The sequence below is a fragment of the Crocodylus porosus genome, unplaced genomic scaffold (genome assembly GCF_001723895.1).
Source record: "Crocodylus porosus isolate Cpor-Errol unplaced genomic scaffold, CroPor_comp1, whole genome shotgun sequence".
Lineage (NCBI taxonomy): Eukaryota > Metazoa > Chordata > Crocodylia > Crocodylidae > Crocodylus > Crocodylus porosus.
Window position 1 is genome coordinate 10,999,433 of NW_017728932.1, and position 18,080 is coordinate 11,017,512.

Below are 18,080 nucleotides of genomic sequence, written 5' to 3' on the forward strand. Positions count from 1 at the left end.
CAGGCACGTCGCACACAGACAGGCAGGCAGGCAGGCAGGCAGGCAAGGCCGACCCCTCCCGCCTCACTTCTGCCGGTCTTCCCCGCGGGCTCATACCGGTACAGGCCGCTCCGCCGCCGGCTCGACCGCCCCGGCCCGGTCACCGTGTCTCCTCCCGCCCGGGCCCGCCCCGCTTTCTCCTCCCCGCCACGGCGGCAGAGACTACAACTCCTAGCGTGCTCCGCGGGGCGGGGACGCTTCCCAACATGCTCCACGGGCACGGACCTTTGCTGTGGATGGGAGTTCCCCGCCGGCCCCGGCAGTCGGGAACTACAACTCCCGGCATGCTCCGCGGGCAAAGACGGCCATTCCCAGCATGCACCTCACTCGTGGACGGGAGCTCTCAGCAAGCCCCGGCATGCTCCGCGGGCACAGACAGCCATTCCCAGCATGCACCTCACTTGCGGATGGGCCCCGTTAGTCGGGAACTGCAACTCCCGGCAGGCTCCGCGGCAGGGATGAAGGCCCCATGCCGTGGTAGCGGGCGGAGGTCAGCAGCGAGCCGAGCCTGGCAGCGACGCGTCATTATAAATAATTAAGAAGAGTACTACAATAGAATTAAAAACAATGGAATGATCAAAACAAACGCAGCGCCCCGCCATTCTCAGCCTATCCTCTCCCTCCCTCCCCCCCCGCGCGGGCCGCGTGGTACATTCCGCGCGGGGGGCGGGGCTGTCGCCGTGGCAGCCAGAGGTCGCCGGTAGGCGAGTCTCACCGCGCGGGGGGCGCTGCTGCGCCCATTCCACCGGCGGGTAGACTGAGGCCCTTGGGCACAGGCGGCGGCCATGGCCCGGGAGCTGCTGGGCGGCGCGGGGCTGTACTTCGACGAGCTGAACAAGCTGCGGGTGCTGGAGCCGGGCGTGGCGCAGCAGACGGCGGAGCTGCGGGAGGAGTGCAAGGCCTTCGTGGACAGTGAGTACCCCCCCTCCAGGATCGGGGCCCGCCGAGTCACAGCAGGGCCGGGCTGACTCGTGTTTCCCGGGGCGGGGGGGAGGTGTCACTCCAAGCTTGACCCCTTGGGAAAAGGGGGTACGAGCACCGACCAGTTACACATGCAGGTTTCCCTCGCTCGATGCGGTACACGCGTTCCTGGAAAGCACCTGTAACTCGAATTCGTGCCGTGTACACGTGGCTCACAAGCAAAGATGAGTTGCGCGTGCCCGTTTCCCTCGCTCGATGCGGTACACGCGTTCCTGGAAAGCGGTGCGCAACTCGAATTCGTGTCAAGGGAACCCACTTTACAATGTAACAAGTACGGATGCCTTCCAGGACCTCGACTGTAGTGAAGTGGCGCTGTGGGGCTCCTGGGCCACTGCTCCGAGCAGTGGCTGTGGGTGGCTTCATGGCTCACAGCTCCCAGGGGAGCCACCACCCACCTCAGCCCCCCCCCCCCAATAATTTTGTGTTCCTCTGCCTGTATTGTCACTCCCACAATGCACCGCACAAAGCAGGTGACTACGGGCTTCCACAGCACCAGTCACATCAGAGTGAATTTACCTCGCATACAATGAATTTTTGGTATAAAAAGGGTCATTGCCTAAGAGTGAATTTGCACGCACATAAAGCGAGGGAAACCTGATCTAGGCCTGAGCTTCTCATTGCCAAGCTCCTGTCCAGCATAGATATAAGAGGTCCATGTCAACTTCCCCTCTCCACCCCAGCAATATTTGACCTATTATTTACGGAGATGTTTTCTGAAGTGAATTCATTAGTGTAGGGAATGGGTTGGCTGCAGATAGCATTGCTTTCTGTTTGCTGCGGCAGCCGTGTGAATGGCATGCATACACCTGTCTAAGGCAACGTCTTGTTGCAAATCTTGACTTCTCAACTGCTTTCGGTTAAAGACTAATCAAGGCAAAGTTTCCATGAAGTATTATTTATTGTGACATTTCCAGCTCACAGCACATGCAGCAAGTGCATTTGGTCTCACGCAAGGAAAAGGAATAGCTTTTTTGTAGGTAGAAGCCCGGCTTTGTCTTTTGAAAGGATTATTTTGCCGCAGGGCTTTATTGTGATATCGTATGTTAGGACACTTCACTTGGTAAAGAAGCCAATGAAGGGCTTTATTTAAATCCAGAGATAAAACAAGTCAGAACACAGAAGCATGCATCTTAGTAGAAGAAATAGCACCTGATTTTAGTAACAAGAAAAACCACAGAACAGTCCCATTCCTGATGCAATCTGTGTGCGTAGTTGTTTCTGTAAAGCATGAAGTAATCCCAGTTTAAAAAACAAAGCACTCAAAATCTATCAAAATACAACATTGGTATCACTTTGATGGATGCATTTGGTATAACAGCAATTTCTTTCTTTTTTTCCCCCCTCCCCAGAAATTGCAGAGTTTCAAAAAATAGTGGGTAGCTTAATTGAACTTGTTGATCAACTAGCAAAAGCAGCTGAAAGCGAGAAGATGAAGGTACTGTGCAATTATTATCTAATGCTATCTTCTGCCTCTGCAAGTAAAGACTGCCCCTCCCTCGTTTCACATTCAAAGCAATCTGTAGCAATCCATCTGAAATAGACAGTTGCAGATGGTGGTGTGTGTGGGATCACGAGTGACAGCCAGGTCTCCCCTTATCAAGGTGTTTAAAGAAGCATTGACAGATTCTGACAAGCACGCTCATTATAGTGTCACATCGCTCTTGTATTTGCATTATCCCAGCCCTACCGGTTGTTGGCATATGTGCAGGTAAACACGCTTTCTAATCAGGTTCTTTCTTCCGCTGATTTGTTTCAAAGGACCCAAATTTTGCATGTGCGGCATCATTCAGAAAGCATCACCAGGGAGAGCATCGTCATTGAAGGGATTTGGCAGAAGAAAGAGGTTGATTAGAGAAAAAAGCATTTACATACACACTAATGATAGCTCCTTTTGCGAACTCCATTGTTGATGTATCCGTAGACAGACATCACCAATCTGTACATTTTATAGGTTAATTTAGAAATATTTAGTATGATAAACAAGCAAATGTATCGTCATCTTGATTTGGTGGGGGGGCAAGTCGGAATTAGCCGTCACCTCTCTGCTTACCTGTCCTTCCCTTGTACCAGTTGTCAATGATCCCATAATATTTCTAGACAAGGCTTTCCCACTGCCCTCTCTGTGGCTTGGCCAAATTACCAGCAACAGTAGTGTCAGCTTCCCCTGACAGGAAAGCGGTGCTATTACCTAACTTAGTAGTATGCCACTACCAGTCCACTAATGTCTGTGCAAAGCTAGCAAGCCTCTGATCCACAGAAATACACCTTGTGCATGACATTCCACAGCTACAAAGGTGATAGATTTGTAGGGACTCTGTCTGTACCACAAACTCTCTTGCCATCTATCTTGCTTTGCCCTATACTATGTGTGGGTCAGATATTGTGGCAAATCTTAGGTTTGAAGAGGAAATCCTATGAAAATGTTACGCTTCTCGGCGCCCAACTGTTTTAAAAGGACCTGAAAATTGTCCAGCTGGAAATGACAGTAGCAAAACATTAACGATAAAATTCCTTTGCTAAAAAGCAATCTTGTTTCTATAGGCAATTGGTGCCCGAAATTTGCTAAAGTCTATAGCTAAGCAAAGGGAAGCACAGCAACAGCAGCTTCAGGCTTTAATAACTGAGAAGAAAATGCAATTGGAGAGGTAAGTTTGTGCGTATATGAAGCCAAGGTTGAGACCTCTCTCTGGAAGTCTGATTTGATCTTTTGAAAGATAATACTGTAACAAACATGTATTCAGTTTGTAAATTCTGCTGCGATTGTGCGAGCTAAATGCTTAGTCTTAACATGTGCACTCCCGTCTACAAGGGAGCATTCGCCAGGGCTTTGGATTTTAATTGTACAGTCCATCTTCAGCAGTTTGGCCAGCGGGGCTAAAACAAAGCCTGGTCTTGCATTCCTGACAAACTAGTGGCCAGCTAAGGGCAGGCTAGGAAAACTGTCCTTCAGTGTTCAGTTTGCTCACTTTTTTTAAAGGTAGTTCAGCATTGATCTTCTCAGTGGTGCAAGGTCTAAGTCACTTAGATAGCTAAATTCCATTTTCAAAGTGACATAGGAGCCTAAAGCATACTGATTTCCCTCTGCCCCAAAAGGCTTACGTCACTCTTGGGAATGGAACTTAGTCACTTAAATCACAGCAGGGGCTAAACACAACATTTTAACCTCTCTCTCTTTCAGATATCGAGTAGAGTATGAGACCCTATGTAAAATAGAAGCTGACCAGAATGAATTCATCGACCAGTTCATTTTTCAGAAATAAAGGACTTGGAGACCAAACAGCAATGACCTTGGAAAACTTTACCATTCCAGTATACTAATAATTCCAAAAATATGCAGTTTTGCATAGTGTATGAATGAGCAAAATAGTTTGTACAAAGGAAAAAGCTTTTTTTAATTCTGTATGAACTCAAACTAAAATGGCAATAAGAAAGGGTTTCCCCCAGATGTAAATAAGACCAGTTCTAGCCTTTCACTACTTTTTAAAAAGTTTGGTATGGTCAGTAGTTTGAATTCAGATAAATACTGCTGCTACTATGCGACTCCCTTACCTTTTGAAATGTACGGTACTTTTAGGTAAATCGGAAAAATAAATTATTGTTTTTAGACATTGCTTTCTTTGTTTTATATTGCCTCTGGATGTCAGAGTCAGCTGCTACCGTTCATCTCATTTCTAGATTTGGAATTTTAAAACATTGTCTTCTTTAGACTTATTTAACTGGATTGCCACATCTAAATTTCCTGGGGGCTATAGTAAAAAAGGCTTCAATTCTTAACTTGTGTGGAGTGATCAGAAGAGAATCAATTACCACCTACGGTTTTTTTGGCGGAGGAGGGGAAGAGCAGTTAGTGATTAACAGATCTCTCAAACACCAAACCAGAACTGAGAACTGGTGTCAACTATAAATGGGTTCTGCTGAAGTTTTCAAACCTGGATGTTTACAGGTAATTCCAAGAGTGTACTTAGATCCTAAATAGGAATAGACTGACTTCTAAAACTGCTGACTACCCACAAATCTCATGCAGATTAGCAGAAGTTACATGCACCTGAAATAAAACAGTTTAAATGATTACACGCGTATCTTTGTGCATCACTTTAGAGAGAGACAAAGGTAGCCAGCTGTGCAACTATGGATCTACTCTGCCTTCTGCCTAACTTTAAGCAACCAGGTGTGGGAATTGGTTTTCAGTGTAAACCACCACGACACAGGAGGCTGTATAGAAATATACTTGCAATGACTGAACAGTCTTCTCACTATATGTATTCAACATTTTCTTTTAGCGATTTAGAACTAGGCCAAAAGAGACAATGCTGTTCGCTGCAGCTTTGAAGTCTAAATAGCAGAATTACTTCAAATGCCGTCTCCCAGAAGTCTCCCTGTTACTTCAGGTCATTCCCCTGAGATGCCCAATGGGATGCTAAGTCAGCTACTTCTGTGTATTTCCAGGTCTGAAACAGCAAATAATCCCAGTTCAGGAATCTTACAGAAAGACTTGTGCAGTAGACAGACTTGTTAGGTGGGCACTCTTCCCGCTGAATTAAAAAGGCTAAAAACCAGGCAACCATGGTTGTTTCAATCTCTCTTTATTTCTTTTTCTTTTTCTCTACCTGGTTGTATTGGGGGCTGTATAGCATGGTAAACAGAATCAGGAGTGGGATCAGCAAATAGGGGATGTATACAGACATGAGGGTGAGGCGCTCCTGCTGGGTCTGAGGACCCTGCTGCTTAGATTCTGAGAAGTCATGAAAGAGGATGTGGGCAAGGACAGGTAGGAGAGTTGTAGCTACGTGAGTGGAGTAGATAATTGCAGGCGTCCGTATCCATTTACACCCACCTGTATTAAGAGACAGAAGTGATGCATATTAATATTTTTTTTCCAAACAAAGGGCAGTAGTCAATAGCTTTTCAACAAACAAACCCACAGTCCAGAACAGCATGAATCCTAGTTGCAATGAGTACCAGGTCTAGTGAAAAACTGAATCTTGAGGGGGTTTTTAAGTGGAAGACTAACACCACAAACCCTACCAATACCTGCCTCAGTGGAAGGTTAGAAAGAATGCACAAAGGAGTCCTGAGATGTCATGAAAGCATCAGAGCAAGCAGATTAACCATTTCCCAATATCAACAACGTACACACTTAACTTCAGGGCTCACTTTCACTCTCTTCGTGCTAGACTAAGCAACCATGAGAAACCCTGCATGTATCCTCTTTATCCCCAATTTACAGGAGAAGAAAATGAATTCATTAACCTGAAAAGTTACCTGAGATGCTTATGACTTCTGTTCTCTCCCCACTGACCATTACATGGAAATCTAGGATTTCCATTGATATTAAAGGGCTTTGAAATGAAAATGAGATCTGTTGTGCCATGCTGGAAAAGCAAAAGGGAGGTACATATCTCCTTGCGTATTAAGTCAATTTGTTTCCTAGTCTGCACTGCTTAGTTAGGAAATCTTTTATTGAAGTAGGACCCCCCATGATACATATTTATAATGGCTCAAGTCAAAGCCTCTCTGTACCATAAAGCCACGTTTTTAAAGGAAAAAGGTATGCAAAATACTGTTCTTCCATTCCCTGTATACCAACCTTTGAAAAATGCATATGCTGCAAAGGGAAAGAAAGGCAACTGGAGGAAGGCTTCACAATAAACAAATGTCCTAAACCATGCAGGAGACTCCAGCATCATGGCATCTTTAAAGCTTTCCATATACCATTTTAACATCTCCGTCAGCTTAAAGCAAACACAAACAGCACATTAAAACTTATAGTTAACATTTTCAGCAACACAGTTTCATCTTTGTATATAAATCTTCACTTGTTCAACTGCCAGTATTAACAGGTGTTAAGTTCCTAAACATGGTGAATGCACTCCTTTAAAATGCACAGTGAATTCAGCAGCACTTTTTCTCTGTTTGTGAGATTATCGAGACCGCCTTAAGTAGAGCCTCTCCAAAGTAAGCAGCCACAGACTGCTCCTGATCGGTCATCTTTCACCTATGGAACAAGGCAGGTTTAGCAGATAGAAAAAGGATTCCTGACCTTGCTCTATATAGCCAAAGTGGATCAGAAATGCACTAGTATTTAGGCATTTTTAGGTACAGATAGCTTCACAAGACTTAGCAGGTGCCATTAAGTCACTAAGAGTTTGGTGTCTAACTCCATTAGACACCAAATTCCTCTTGCAAATTCCTCCAGGCCTCTAACTGTAGTGGCAGGCGCCTAAGTACACGTCATATCTGACCGGTGATGTTTTGCACCGTCAGCTAACTGGATAAATTGGTCTGAATGCCAGAAAAGTACATTCAAACATGGCTTTGAGTTCAAAGTCCATTTAGATTTGCTAGCTAAATATTAAATATGGATTCTATAATTGAGTTATCCTACTAGCTGGAAAGAAGGCCAAAATGAAGTTATTAAGTGTAAGCTACAGCTCCTCTCACCCACATAACAGAACAAGTCCAATAGATTATGCTAATGAACTAACGATAGATTACTGATAATATGCACTGTACTCCATGCTACTGATCAAACCATTATAACAATGATTTGGGGGTGGGGGTTCAAATCAATACAGACATATACTTTGGTTGTTCATACAAAATGTGACTGGCTCCAATACACAGCAGCCAGCTTTTTCTCTCCCCACAGCACACTTGCTGCAGGTTATTCAACAGAAATTAAAACTCACATTAAGCAAGCAAGTTATGGTCTCCTGCTATACTGCTTCCTGTGTCTTTGACATACCATAGTAGCCTTTTAAGACACTTAGTATAATATCTATAGAAATTATGTTGTGTCGCCCAGGTGTTCAAGTACTTCCAGGATAGAACAACTTTTGGCAGTAACTTACTATGCTATGAAAGTAGCAAAAGCAAGAAAAGTTTAGCAGATGTTTCTGGCTTTAAACTGACGATATCCTTTCAAATGGCAGAAGAAATAAATGTACATAAATGTCTCCTTTTAATCATTTTGTTATCCAGCTGATTAGTGTAAATGATTAAAAATGAAACCGAGTGGACTGCACTCCATTCAAAAGCTTGTCTAAGTTTTTCCTAACCATGCAGTTAGCCCACAATAAAAAGGCATCACCCACAAAATCCTTGCCCCTCTCATACTTCCTGGACCATCGCAGCTACAACATTGCTCCAACACAGCTAATCCCAACGACACTTTGCAGACTTAGTGCCACGTGAGCTCCGTGCTGTTACAGCATTCACTCAGTGAACAAACAGAGAATGAAACATAATGGTATAGGGAACGGGAGATGAAATTTGTCTTAAAGATGCCACAAGATCAGGTGGATTAAGCTAAAGTCTAGTCAAAGTTACTGTGGTTCAAACCATGGCACAGAATTAATTCCATTTCAAGTCCCTCTCATCTGTCCATCCCCATAGATTTTGCCCGGAGCAGCGCACACAGTCACTGCATTGAGAGGCCCTCGGCATCAGCTGCTTACCTTCTGCGGGTAGACACTACTTGCAGGCACAAGAATTTGCAGGTCTATCAGTAAGGTGATGGGGATATGACTGAGAAAATACAGGGCAAAAACCCATTCCAAGAAGCGAGTTGCAGCAGCCATGTCCTCCTTGCAACAGCAGTGGGAGGAGCAGCTACCCTCCTGCAACATCCCATCTTCCTCCCCTTTGGATTGGCTGTACCGCAGGCTGGGTTGCCTCCACTTGGTTCACAATTTAAAGGGCCAGTCATCTTACCAATCTAAACATTTAGACTGCTGTACACATACTTTACTTTACTTGCACTTTGAGCTACTGTGCAAGACCCCAAAATACTTTTTAAGGGGGGGAAAACCCACTGTTTTGAGTTGGTATTAAAGATCCAACTGGCTGTATGCACACCACCCTCCAGCAATGCAACATAGGGTTTAGCAGGTTGAAGAGCAAAGTTTAGAAAAACAATTTTCTCCGTAAATTTTGGGTTAGAAGCAGTGGCTTTGAGAAGACGCTATTAAGTTTTAATATGAAACTACTCATGTTCACACTCTTGTAATTCATTAGTCCTCCTGGCTGAGTCTAAATTGCTAACAAGCCTTACAATTTTTGCTGTACCTCTGATGAACTTCTTTCTGCAGAAGGACTTATGCTTTTTGCCAGAAGCAGATGCTGGGTCTAAATCTTCTAGACTGCTTTAAAATAACTTGGTTCTTGGAGTTGAATGAACAAATGTCAGCACTAGTACCAAGACACTTTTGAGGTTTTGCCGGTTTTGTTCTTTTCTTCACCATACACTTAAAAACTTATTAACAGATTTGAATAACATCATGGAGCAGAAGTTATTTCATTTCTGAACGGGAAGTTGCTATAGTAGAAGATCCAGGTACAGTAATATATTTTTTTTTATTGGTTGTGCAGCAGTTGTACTATTCTTCCATTATCAAGATTACAAACAAAACTATTGAACAGAAATCTTACGTGGCTGGCACCGAGAGAGAAGGGAAAGCACTGACAGGAACTGCATTACATAAAACAATAAATCAAAGATTATACATTTCAACGATCTCAAGATATTCTATTATTCAAATAAAGCATAAAAGAAAACTGGGAAAACCGCTGTGCAATGAACAGATGGCTTTAGTTTTACCGAACTTTCCAATATTGCCAGCAGCTCAAATGGGATCCGAGGATACATTTGACATATGCTCTTTTGATGTTATTTAACTGAAGTGCTTCCATTAGAAAGCCCTTCATTTTTAAGGGGCTTTACATTTTTAAAAACACCTTCTCCAAGCTAAAATGTAATGCTAGGCCATGTCCTCTGCTGGTGTTAAGTCTTTAGAACAACTATGCTGATTTATATCCGCTGAGGATCTGGCTCCCAGGGACTGAAAGCAGGTCCCCATTGAGGTCAAAGCCAGGATTTCGTGCTCATGAGCATCTGATTTACAAGCAACTATCCAAATTGCAACTTGAGGACAATACAGTCAACTATGACTTGATTATTACACCTTTGCTGAAGCTCTGTGTCCTTCCACGTGTGGAAACAGTGGTTTTCATGGTGTGTGAGAATGAATGAACCAAAAAGATAAGTATATGTCTTTCAGTCGCTTCTTTCAGCTGTTGGCAAAGACAGGGAATGTACCAGCCCACCTGGAAGAAAAGTATTTACATAGGGGAGATGTACACAGAGTCAAAATTCAAAACATTCATCTTAAGTCAAGTTGTCAGCGCAACCAAAGAAACTGTATTCACCGCACCCAGCAAGCCAGGGAAAACATACAACTAGGCTGTAGCAAGGGAATAGAAAATACGGAGTATAAAGTGTTCTACACATCTACCGATTACAGCACCCTTGGCATAACCTGTACCTACTAACCCTCTAAAGGCACCAGCAGGTGCTAGTCTGTTTGTCCGCACTGAGAGGCAAGCTAACTTCAACAGCTAGGTAAACTGTGGTCTCTTAACCTTCAGAGGGCTTTGGGCAACAGTACTGAACAAGTAACGTACTGTTAGCACCGTTACACCGTGTTCCCCTCAGCTTTAATTTCCTGTTGCTAAGTCAGAGGCTCTCATGGGCTGTAGCTCGGCACCACTGGGCTAGGTGTAACCAAACACTTGTTGTGAAGTAAACACCCCTTCCTCTTTTCTTCTATTCTGTAGGCTTTAGGCCTAAATATTTTTTAAATGGAGGTAACTTGTATTTGATACAGCATCATAGATTTCCGACATTAGGGCTGGAAGGGACCTCAGAAGATCGAGTCCAGCCCCCTGCCAACGGGCAGGAAGTCAGCTGGGGTCCAAGGGTCCCAAGCAAGATAGGCGTCCAAATGTTTCTTAAAAGAGACCAGGGTAGGTTGTCTATTCCAGGCCTTGGGGGCTCCGGCAGTAAAGAAGTTTTTCCTTTGGATTTACTTCTTGCTGGGGTCCCTTGATCCCAGCTGACTTCTTGCCTATGGCAGGGGGGCTGGTCCCCATGATCTTGTGAGGTCCCTTCCAGCCCCTAATGTCTATGAAATCTAAAGTCCAGCCTAAAACAGTCTTGGAGGAGTTTGTGACCGTTTGACCTTGTCATCCCTCGGGGTGCTCTGGTGAACAGACACTCCCCCAGATGCACACCCTGATGTACTTACAGGCAGCCCTAGGTCACCCGAGCCTTCGCTATTCCACGCTGAAGAGCCCCATGGCTCTCAGCCTCTCATCATAAGCCCTGTTCTCTTGCCCTCTGATCATGCACGGGGCTGTCCTCTGAACTGTCTCAAGCTTTTCCACATCCTTTTTAAGTTGTGGAGCCCAAAATTGGATGTGGTAGTCACTTCAGCTGCGGTCTCATCGAGGCTGAGTATAGCAGGAGGATGACATCCTGGGATTTGCTTGAGAAGCATCTATGGATGCAAGCCAGAGGTTTTTTTGCTTTAGCAGCTGTGACATCGCATTGGTGGCTCGTATTCATGTGGTCAATTGTATCTCCAAGTCCCTTTTGGCCATGGTGCTAGCAAGCATAGCACTGCCAAGCCTAAAAGCGTGATGCGGGTTTTTTCTCCAGAGGTAAGGTGTCTTGCATTTTTCTGTATTGAATGTCATCAGGTTTTTATCCACCCATTTCCTAAGCCTGTCAAGGTCAGCCTGGATCACCAGCCTATTCTCAGGTGTGGATGCTTTACCCCAAAAGGTACAGTTTAAGTAACTGACACCTTTTGGAATTAATTTTTAGAAAAATTAAAGCAAACTAGTATTGTCTAACAGACTTGGCTGTTGTAAAGGCCTTTGATTGCCCTTTTTTTTTTTTTTTTTAAATAGCCTGGGCCAAACTATTTGCAGTACTTCACGTTCAGATTGCCTTGGTAATCAGCAGGATCTCTCTAACTAATCATTAAGTTATATCTAAATCAAGTTACTTGTTTTGTATTTCAACAATACTGGCTTCTTTAGTAGTATGGGTTGAGAAGTCTCGTAGGTAAATCAGCCAAAATGTTACAGCCTAAAGGGCCCTAAGACCTGATAAACTGTATGTTGGCAGCTTTCAGTTTTTGCACAAGTAGTGACTGTACTAACCGTTATCTTCAAGGAAGAGGCCTAGAATGGTATTGAGATTTTGCATTACATTGATCATAAGGCCCTTGGGAGATGTGCCAAACAAATGAGGCCAATGTCTTTGGATTGCTCTAAGAAGTAGTGAACAAGCATGAACCCATCCAGGAACATCATGTGTTTTAAAAGATACATTTCTGCAGATAGTTATAGGTGCCAGTAGAATAGAGTTAAGCAAAGTTTGAGTTAAGCAAAATTGTCCAAAGAATCATGCTGTCAAGGGGTTCAAAGTGATTTGTGGAAAAAGGCTGCTGCCTGTAGGCGAGACAGCAGGCATTTAATACGTGGCTTAAGTCTTACACAAGCTAGTATAGCACAAGGTGGTTTGCATAAAGATATAATTATCATAGCATCTTGAGCAATTCTGTCTACCTATCTCCAGAAACTAGTCACTACAAATGCATGGCAGGGGGCTTTCCCTGATAACAATTTTAACTGAAAGAGCAAAATGATGTACATGTGTCTTGTTTGTCAAGTCCTGACCATGTTATTTTAAGATGACTGCTCCTCAGAAAAGGCATACCCGAGTCCAAAATCTTTATGAACGATTAAAGTGTGAAACCAAAGCGCCGGAATACATTATACCGCAAGCTTACTGTTAGTACACAATCAGTAAAATAGCAAGGCGTTGAGAATGAAGAATCTCATTCTCAATCTTAGGAAAACTGCTTTTGCTTAGGAAAACGCTGACTGCAAGAAACCCAAGAAATTCAGAACATTCAGCCTAAAATACACAGAGATTTTTGTGATCCAGAAAACTGACAGCTTCTCAGATAAAAAGAGAAAATATGAGCTAACTAGTACTGGAAGAAGTAATTACTAAATCACAACATAGTAAGTTATACAGAATGGTTGCCTGCCAGACAGATTCTTGGATCTCTATTACTCGCCGACAAAAAATGGATTTAGTTGAGAAACCAGTTTAAAAAATTCAGGCATTTTTTTTTTTTAAACTGTAGTTTGGCAGATAGGCTGCTCAAAAACTGACTGAAAGAAAACAGCTCTCTCCTCAAAGTCAGCAGGTACGCAGCCAGTCGAGATATCCCAGCATACATCAGGAAGTGAATGCTAATAATCAGCTTTTGTGGGTGATCTCCTGTCCTTGTGCTATTATCTGCCAAGAGCCTTGTACTGTTATCTGCCACATCCAGAGTATCTGCATAGCAAATAATCTTTGCACTTTTGAAACTTGCATCTATTCTTGCATCTCTTCCTGCACTTGCTTTCTCAATTCTTGACCTCGTCATTTCTGCAATACATTTATCAGTTTGTCATCTTTGTGACAATTATGAAAGTGCTCCAGTTAGTTTTCTGCACTCATTAAATGTGCCCCTTATCAGAGCACACTTCATAAAAGAAGAGCATATGCTAAAATCAGACATTCAGGTCCAGTACTGAAAAATATTATTTAATCCCAATTATAATAATACCAACAGGAAGTCATATTTTATCCTTCTTGGATACAAAGAGGGATTCCAATCTGACCTCACATTTTTCAATTAGCTCTCAGAGTAAGGTCAAAATAGAAATGTTTTCAGATCAAGAATTCCTTGCCCAGAGACAGCATTTAATGCTCTCATTTTTGCTGTTATTTATTTCCATGAAAAGTGAAGTTGAGGCTACAGGGAATGCTTCCCTTCATATATTTTTAAACTTCTTTTTTGTGAAAGTGCACTCGTTCCTTGTGGTATTCTGCCCTATATCTGGGCCAATTCACCTTGAAATGCAGCTGGTCAAACTTATTTTATTCCTTGCATGTTTATTGATGAGATCTGTCCATTAAGCTCTAGCAATTGCCTCATCCAACAGCGGGACATTATTGTTCATCACATTAAGCAGCAAGGTCTTTACAAAGTTGCTCATCCAGGAGAGAAGCGACAATGCAGAGATATAGAAACAATTGTTTTTATACCTGTACTAAAAACACCCCCCAGATTTATGCTGAAGTAGAACTGAAGGTGAGTAAACAAAAGTAGTATTCAACTAAACAAAACCAATTTAAGTAATTTCCATACATAAAACAATGCCAGGTCTTGAGATTCAGTTCATCATAATACCACAAAGAGAGGCAGAGATGCACATTACCCAGAGTCACCAAGGAAGATCACGTGAGAGCTGGGAAACAGAAACCCAAGATCTCCCATCTCCCAATCTTGTGCTCAAGCCACCAGACCATTCTTCTCCATCCACAGGGGTAAGTATTTCTTGTGAGATGCAGATGTCCCAAGTTCGTGCATTATTTGCTGTCTTTAAAAGGTTCAAGTCCATGAAATACATTAAATGCTTTTCATTTGATTTGGTATTCCAACTTGGTTGAGTATGTGGGCTCCTTTTGTACTAGCTGCATAGAAAATATATTAGTGCCTTTGCCCTGAATGAAAGAACTGTGTGGACTTTGCAAACCAAGGGGAAAAAAAAGACACGGGGCCAGTCATCCTTGAAAGCATAGCTTTAATCCTTCCAATACATTTAAGCATAAATCAATTTCTTGTTCGTCTTGGGTTAAAACCTGTAGGTCTTAATTTCATCCAGGATCAAAACGCTCCCATAAGGTTCAGAAATTCAGAGTAACTGAAGGCTTCTTCACAAAAAAAAGAAAAAACAAGGAGGCTCCCAAACCAAGATGCTTTGAAGTCTTCTTGCTTGAATTATTTTGGCCAGTATTAAGTCAATTTTAGAATCACTAAAAAGCTAACCACCATCACCAGTACCAACACAGGAAATGAAAGGATAACACCATTTCTTTTTCAAATGTCACATTTAATGTTTTCACCACTGTACTTCAAATCTACATTTTACAAAGTGACCAGCAAGTGTGCCACATTAACTGACCAACCTCTGAGATTTTACCTTTCATACCAGTGTCTTCTTGGGCTCTTAATTAAACACGTTTCTCATTCAAGCGAAGTGAAATGCTTCAGCTGTTTTTATTCACAGGAGCCTCATAAAAAACAAAGATATTGCACCATCTTTGTTTAGTAATTCAAAGTTTGTCTCTTTCACAGCAAATAATTACTTCATTGAAGTTAAAACTTCCAAACATAACTTACTAATAGTCTCCAATTTCAGCTCAGATCACTCTTGTTGAAAATACTCTGCTAAATACAGATAACTTACAATAACTTTAACAGTTAATTGTCCATAACAAACACCAAGGTTTCTCCCCAGACCTATGCTCAAAATTTAAGACCACCCTTTAGTATTTCTTTGTACAGGTGAAAAACAGTCTTCAATTTTCTTGTCTTGTTTTAAATATAAAAGTTGGAAGGGACATTCAAGTTTCAAGTCTCCACACTGAACTTAAAAAAAAAAATAATCATGTGGAGGTAAACAAACCAAGTTGTATACTCCAGGAGGTAGAGGCCTTCAATTTGTGTTCATATATACATATGCACAGAATTCAGTGTTCCAACAGAAAAAGAATTAGCCAAAAAGTAATAAAAGTTATTTACTACTGTGACATTTCAAGACTTCCACAGCTTTGCCTAAAGACACAAACACAATTAACATAATTCCCTATGTGCTTTTTTTTTTTTTCCTTTTTCTTTTTCTTTTTTTTTTTTTCTTCTCTCAACTGTCCAGTGCAGGAAAAATTTCTCACAAAATTTCACAGACCTAAAATGTGCAAGCTAGTTTCTCTCTATACAGCGATGATGTCATGGTTCTTTGAAATTAGCCCATAAATGGAATTATTTACACACATAGAAGATGCATGCTTGGGGGGGATATGTAAGAAAGAGCAGAAAAACTTCTAATAAAAATAGATTAAATATATATATATTTATACTGGGTAAGGAAACAGAAGTTTAGTCTCTCCTAGTCACAAACTCATTCTCTCTACTCACAACATTTGATTTTAGAACAGCACACATCACCATCACAGCTCTAGTGAGAAGCTATTTATAGGATTTGATCATCAGATGACGTGCCCATTCATAGTCTGGTCACTGTCGTCTGATGAGACTTCATGATTGGTCGCAGTCAAGTTCTCTGTATTCCTTAAATTTTAGAAAATCCCAAATCTTGAGGAATGGCTCAATATCAAAATGTACGTCTGTCTGTCTTTTTGTACAGTCTTACCTCAATTTTTAAAAAAACAAAAGAAAAACACAAAACAAAAAATAACCTCCCCAAATTTGGTTAAATTCTGTTTGTTCTGAGCTGAGCCATCACAGCTGCACAAGAATTCATAAAACATGTGCAACTCTGGGTAAAATATTTTCTTCTAAAAGCACAACCACTTTACAAGATTAAAAGTCTAGTACATTGCTAAATATTATTCATATCATACAAGTAGTGGTTGTTAATTTAAAACTTCATTAGTAAAATTACAGTACAAGCATGATTAACCTCCAGAATTGCAAATCCCAGACTCCAGTGGAAAGCTACATTACATCTTCAGTAGTATATTATCTTCCACTTTTACTCCCAAACCAGTGGAGATGGTGGCATCTCAGATGGCTGAGCAACAGTGGAACTAGAATACAACAAATACAGAAAATCAGTGCTCATTTGCTACAGGTAACAGGTAAGAAGCAAAACCAAACAAAAAAAAAAGGCTAGGTTGGTAAACAGGCATATGCCACTAAAAACAATGCTATTTTATTAAGTATATTTGTCATCCTTACTTTTTCATCTTCTTTATGTCCTCCCATTTATCACTTTATTTATTCTTTTGCAATGCAACTACAACATTAGAATCTCTCAACATTTAAATCTCTCACCCTTCATTTTTATATGACGATTCTTCCACCTTTAGTTTTTTGCCCAAAGATGTTAGTTGAACCTTCTATACAATTTACTTAATTTCAGCTTCGCCCAAGTAAAACTACTTGTAAAGTTTAACAATAAATATATTTAAACTTCTTTGTGAAAGTCAGCTCTAAAGTTTCCCCACTCCCATCAATTCAAAATCAAAAAACATTTCAGATGTACAATGAATGCTGTACAACTAAGAAGTGTGAATTAATCAGATGTGATTACATACAGTTACCTAATAAAGCTCTTAAAAGCAGCAGACTGAGGGTTGATGCAGAGAGGTACTCTGTTTCCTTTCTGCTGTTCCAAAATGAACTGATGAATAATTTCTGTACAGGAGAAAATTCCTATCGTTAGATTAGCACTTTTGTTTCAAACCAAGAAACAATACAGAACTGAAGTCAAATGTGGTTTTCTTCGGTGAAAATACATGCAATAAAACTAATGGGGGCAGAAAGGGGGGAAAAATAATGCACTCAATTTTTTCACCACCATTCTGATGCAAACTGCTAACCACCACCAATGCCCAGGGAATGTCCACTTAAACACTGAAATAAAACAAGTAAAATACAGTACTAATCCCTACTGGAACACTAATTGATGAAAGCAGACTATGGAAATAACTCTAAAGAAGGAAGGGTTTCATGTTTTGAAGACTCTCAACATTAATTGGAGTTGCAGGCCTGGAGAACACAAGCCTAATACCCATTATTTATTAGTGGTATATAAAAGATGAAGGCAAAACCAGACTGGCTGATAAGCCCAGTTTGGTGCATCAATGAACAGCAATGGCAACTCCTGAATTCATGAACCCCACCCTTCCATCTGGCAAAATGAAAAATTCTGTGCATCACTTAATGCAAAGGAAAAAATAGGGACAAGCACAGATGAAAAAGGAACAAGCTCCACTTACTAACGTGGACCTTAAGAAAAGGGCAATGTGCAGGAACCTATACTGTTGGCCGTCATCCCTAATGGAAGATGTCAGGAGAACTCGCTAAGCACTGTCAAGAGCCTGTTTTCTTCAGTACCTAATGGGGAAGCAGTACCACTAGAGGGTAATGGTGACACACTGTCTTTGATGTGAGTGCGTACAGGAATGATTGATTCCTAGATGTAACTGGACCATTCAATCTAGCAGCATGTTGGGGCTCTCTCCCTCTCCCTTGGCGTAATGGCTTGGAATAGAAGGTTTTGATATTTCCTATTATAGGCCATAATGGGAGTTGGTGTGTATGCACTGTGCATATGTGTGTGAC

At 41.8% G+C, this 18,080-nt stretch overlaps 4 protein-coding genes across 7 annotated transcripts in view; 1 reads left to right on the forward strand and 3 right to left on the reverse strand.

Moving 5' to 3' along the window:
• Window positions 1-181, reverse strand: part of TNFAIP1 (TNF alpha induced protein 1) — a 16,425-nt gene extending 16,244 nt beyond the window's left edge. Inside the window, exon 1 of the mRNA XM_019545577.1 lies at window positions 97-181. The gene's annotated coding sequence lies outside the window, so the exon portion shown is untranslated. The remainder of the gene's footprint in view (window positions 1-96) is intronic.
• A 300-nt stretch (window positions 182-481) lies between these two features.
• On the forward strand, window positions 482-4,631 carry IFT20 (intraflagellar transport 20). Of its 3 annotated transcripts, XM_019545579.1 has the most exons (4): window positions 513-951; window positions 2,370-2,455; window positions 3,562-3,665; window positions 4,199-4,631. In XM_019545579.1, exons 1-4 carry the CDS (start codon window positions 825-827, stop codon window positions 4,278-4,280), a joined length of 399 nt encoding a protein of 132 aa, XP_019401124.1. In that variant the 5' UTR covers window positions 513-824; the 3' UTR covers window positions 4,281-4,631. The 3 variants fall into 3 exon arrangements, with proteins under 3 accessions (XP_019401125.1, XP_019401126.1, XP_019401124.1); XM_019545580.1 differs by lacking the exon at window positions 4,199-4,631 and having other exon boundaries at window positions 482-951; window positions 2,779-3,636; XM_019545581.1 differs by lacking the exon at window positions 3,562-3,665 and having other exon boundaries at window positions 490-951; window positions 4,199-4,320.
• A 952-nt stretch (window positions 4,632-5,583) lies between these two features.
• Window positions 5,584-8,675, reverse strand: TMEM97 (transmembrane protein 97). Its single transcript, XM_019545578.1, has 3 exons — window positions 8,478-8,675; window positions 6,608-6,752; window positions 5,584-5,854 (listed from the first exon to the last, which is right to left on the reverse strand). The coding sequence occupies exons 1-3, from the start codon at window positions 8,646-8,648 to the stop codon at window positions 5,604-5,606; spliced, it is 567 nt and encodes a 188-aa protein (XP_019401123.1). The 5' UTR covers window positions 8,649-8,675; the 3' UTR covers window positions 5,584-5,603.
• A 5,822-nt stretch (window positions 8,676-14,497) lies between these two features.
• NLK (nemo like kinase) overlaps window positions 14,498-18,080 on the reverse strand; it is a 110,742-nt gene continuing 107,159 nt past the window's right edge. Inside the window, exons 10-11 of one of the 2 annotated variants that reach the window (XM_019545582.1) lie at window positions 17,057-17,150; window positions 14,498-16,540 (exon numbers count right to left, since the gene is read on the reverse strand). In XM_019545582.1, coding sequence (XP_019401127.1) covers window positions 16,486-16,540; window positions 17,057-17,150 — 149 coding nt within the window. In that variant the 3' untranslated portion in view covers window positions 14,498-16,485. Of the gene's footprint in view, window positions 16,541-17,050; window positions 17,151-18,080 lie in introns of both variants that reach the window. The other variant, XM_019545583.1, reaches the window with a different exon arrangement.

Bases quoted from the DNA above. Each gene is read 5' to 3' on its own strand.
- IFT20 (XM_019545579.1), top strand. From the start codon at position 825: ATGGCCCGGGAGCTGCTGGGCGGCGCGGGGCTGTACTTCGACGAGCTG. The intron at 2,456-3,561 runs GTACTGTGCAAT...TTGTTTCTATAG, and splicing joins CTGAAAGCGAGAAGATGAAG to GCAATTGGTGCCCGAAATTT. The intron at 3,666-4,198 runs GTAAGTTTGTGC...TCTCTCTTTCAG, and splicing joins AAGAAAATGCAATTGGAGAG to ATATCGAGTAGAGTATGAGA.
- TMEM97 (XM_019545578.1), bottom strand. From the start codon at position 8,648: ATGTTGCAGGAGGGTAGCTGCTCCTCCCACTGCTGTTGCAAGGAGGAC. The intron at 6,753-8,477 runs GTAAGCAGCTGA...GTTTGCTTTAAG, and splicing joins GTAGTGTCTACCCGCAGAAG to CTGACGGAGATGTTAAAATG. The intron at 5,855-6,607 runs GTTGGTATACAG...CTCTTAATACAG, and splicing joins AGCATATGCATTTTTCAAAG to GTGGGTGTAAATGGATACGG.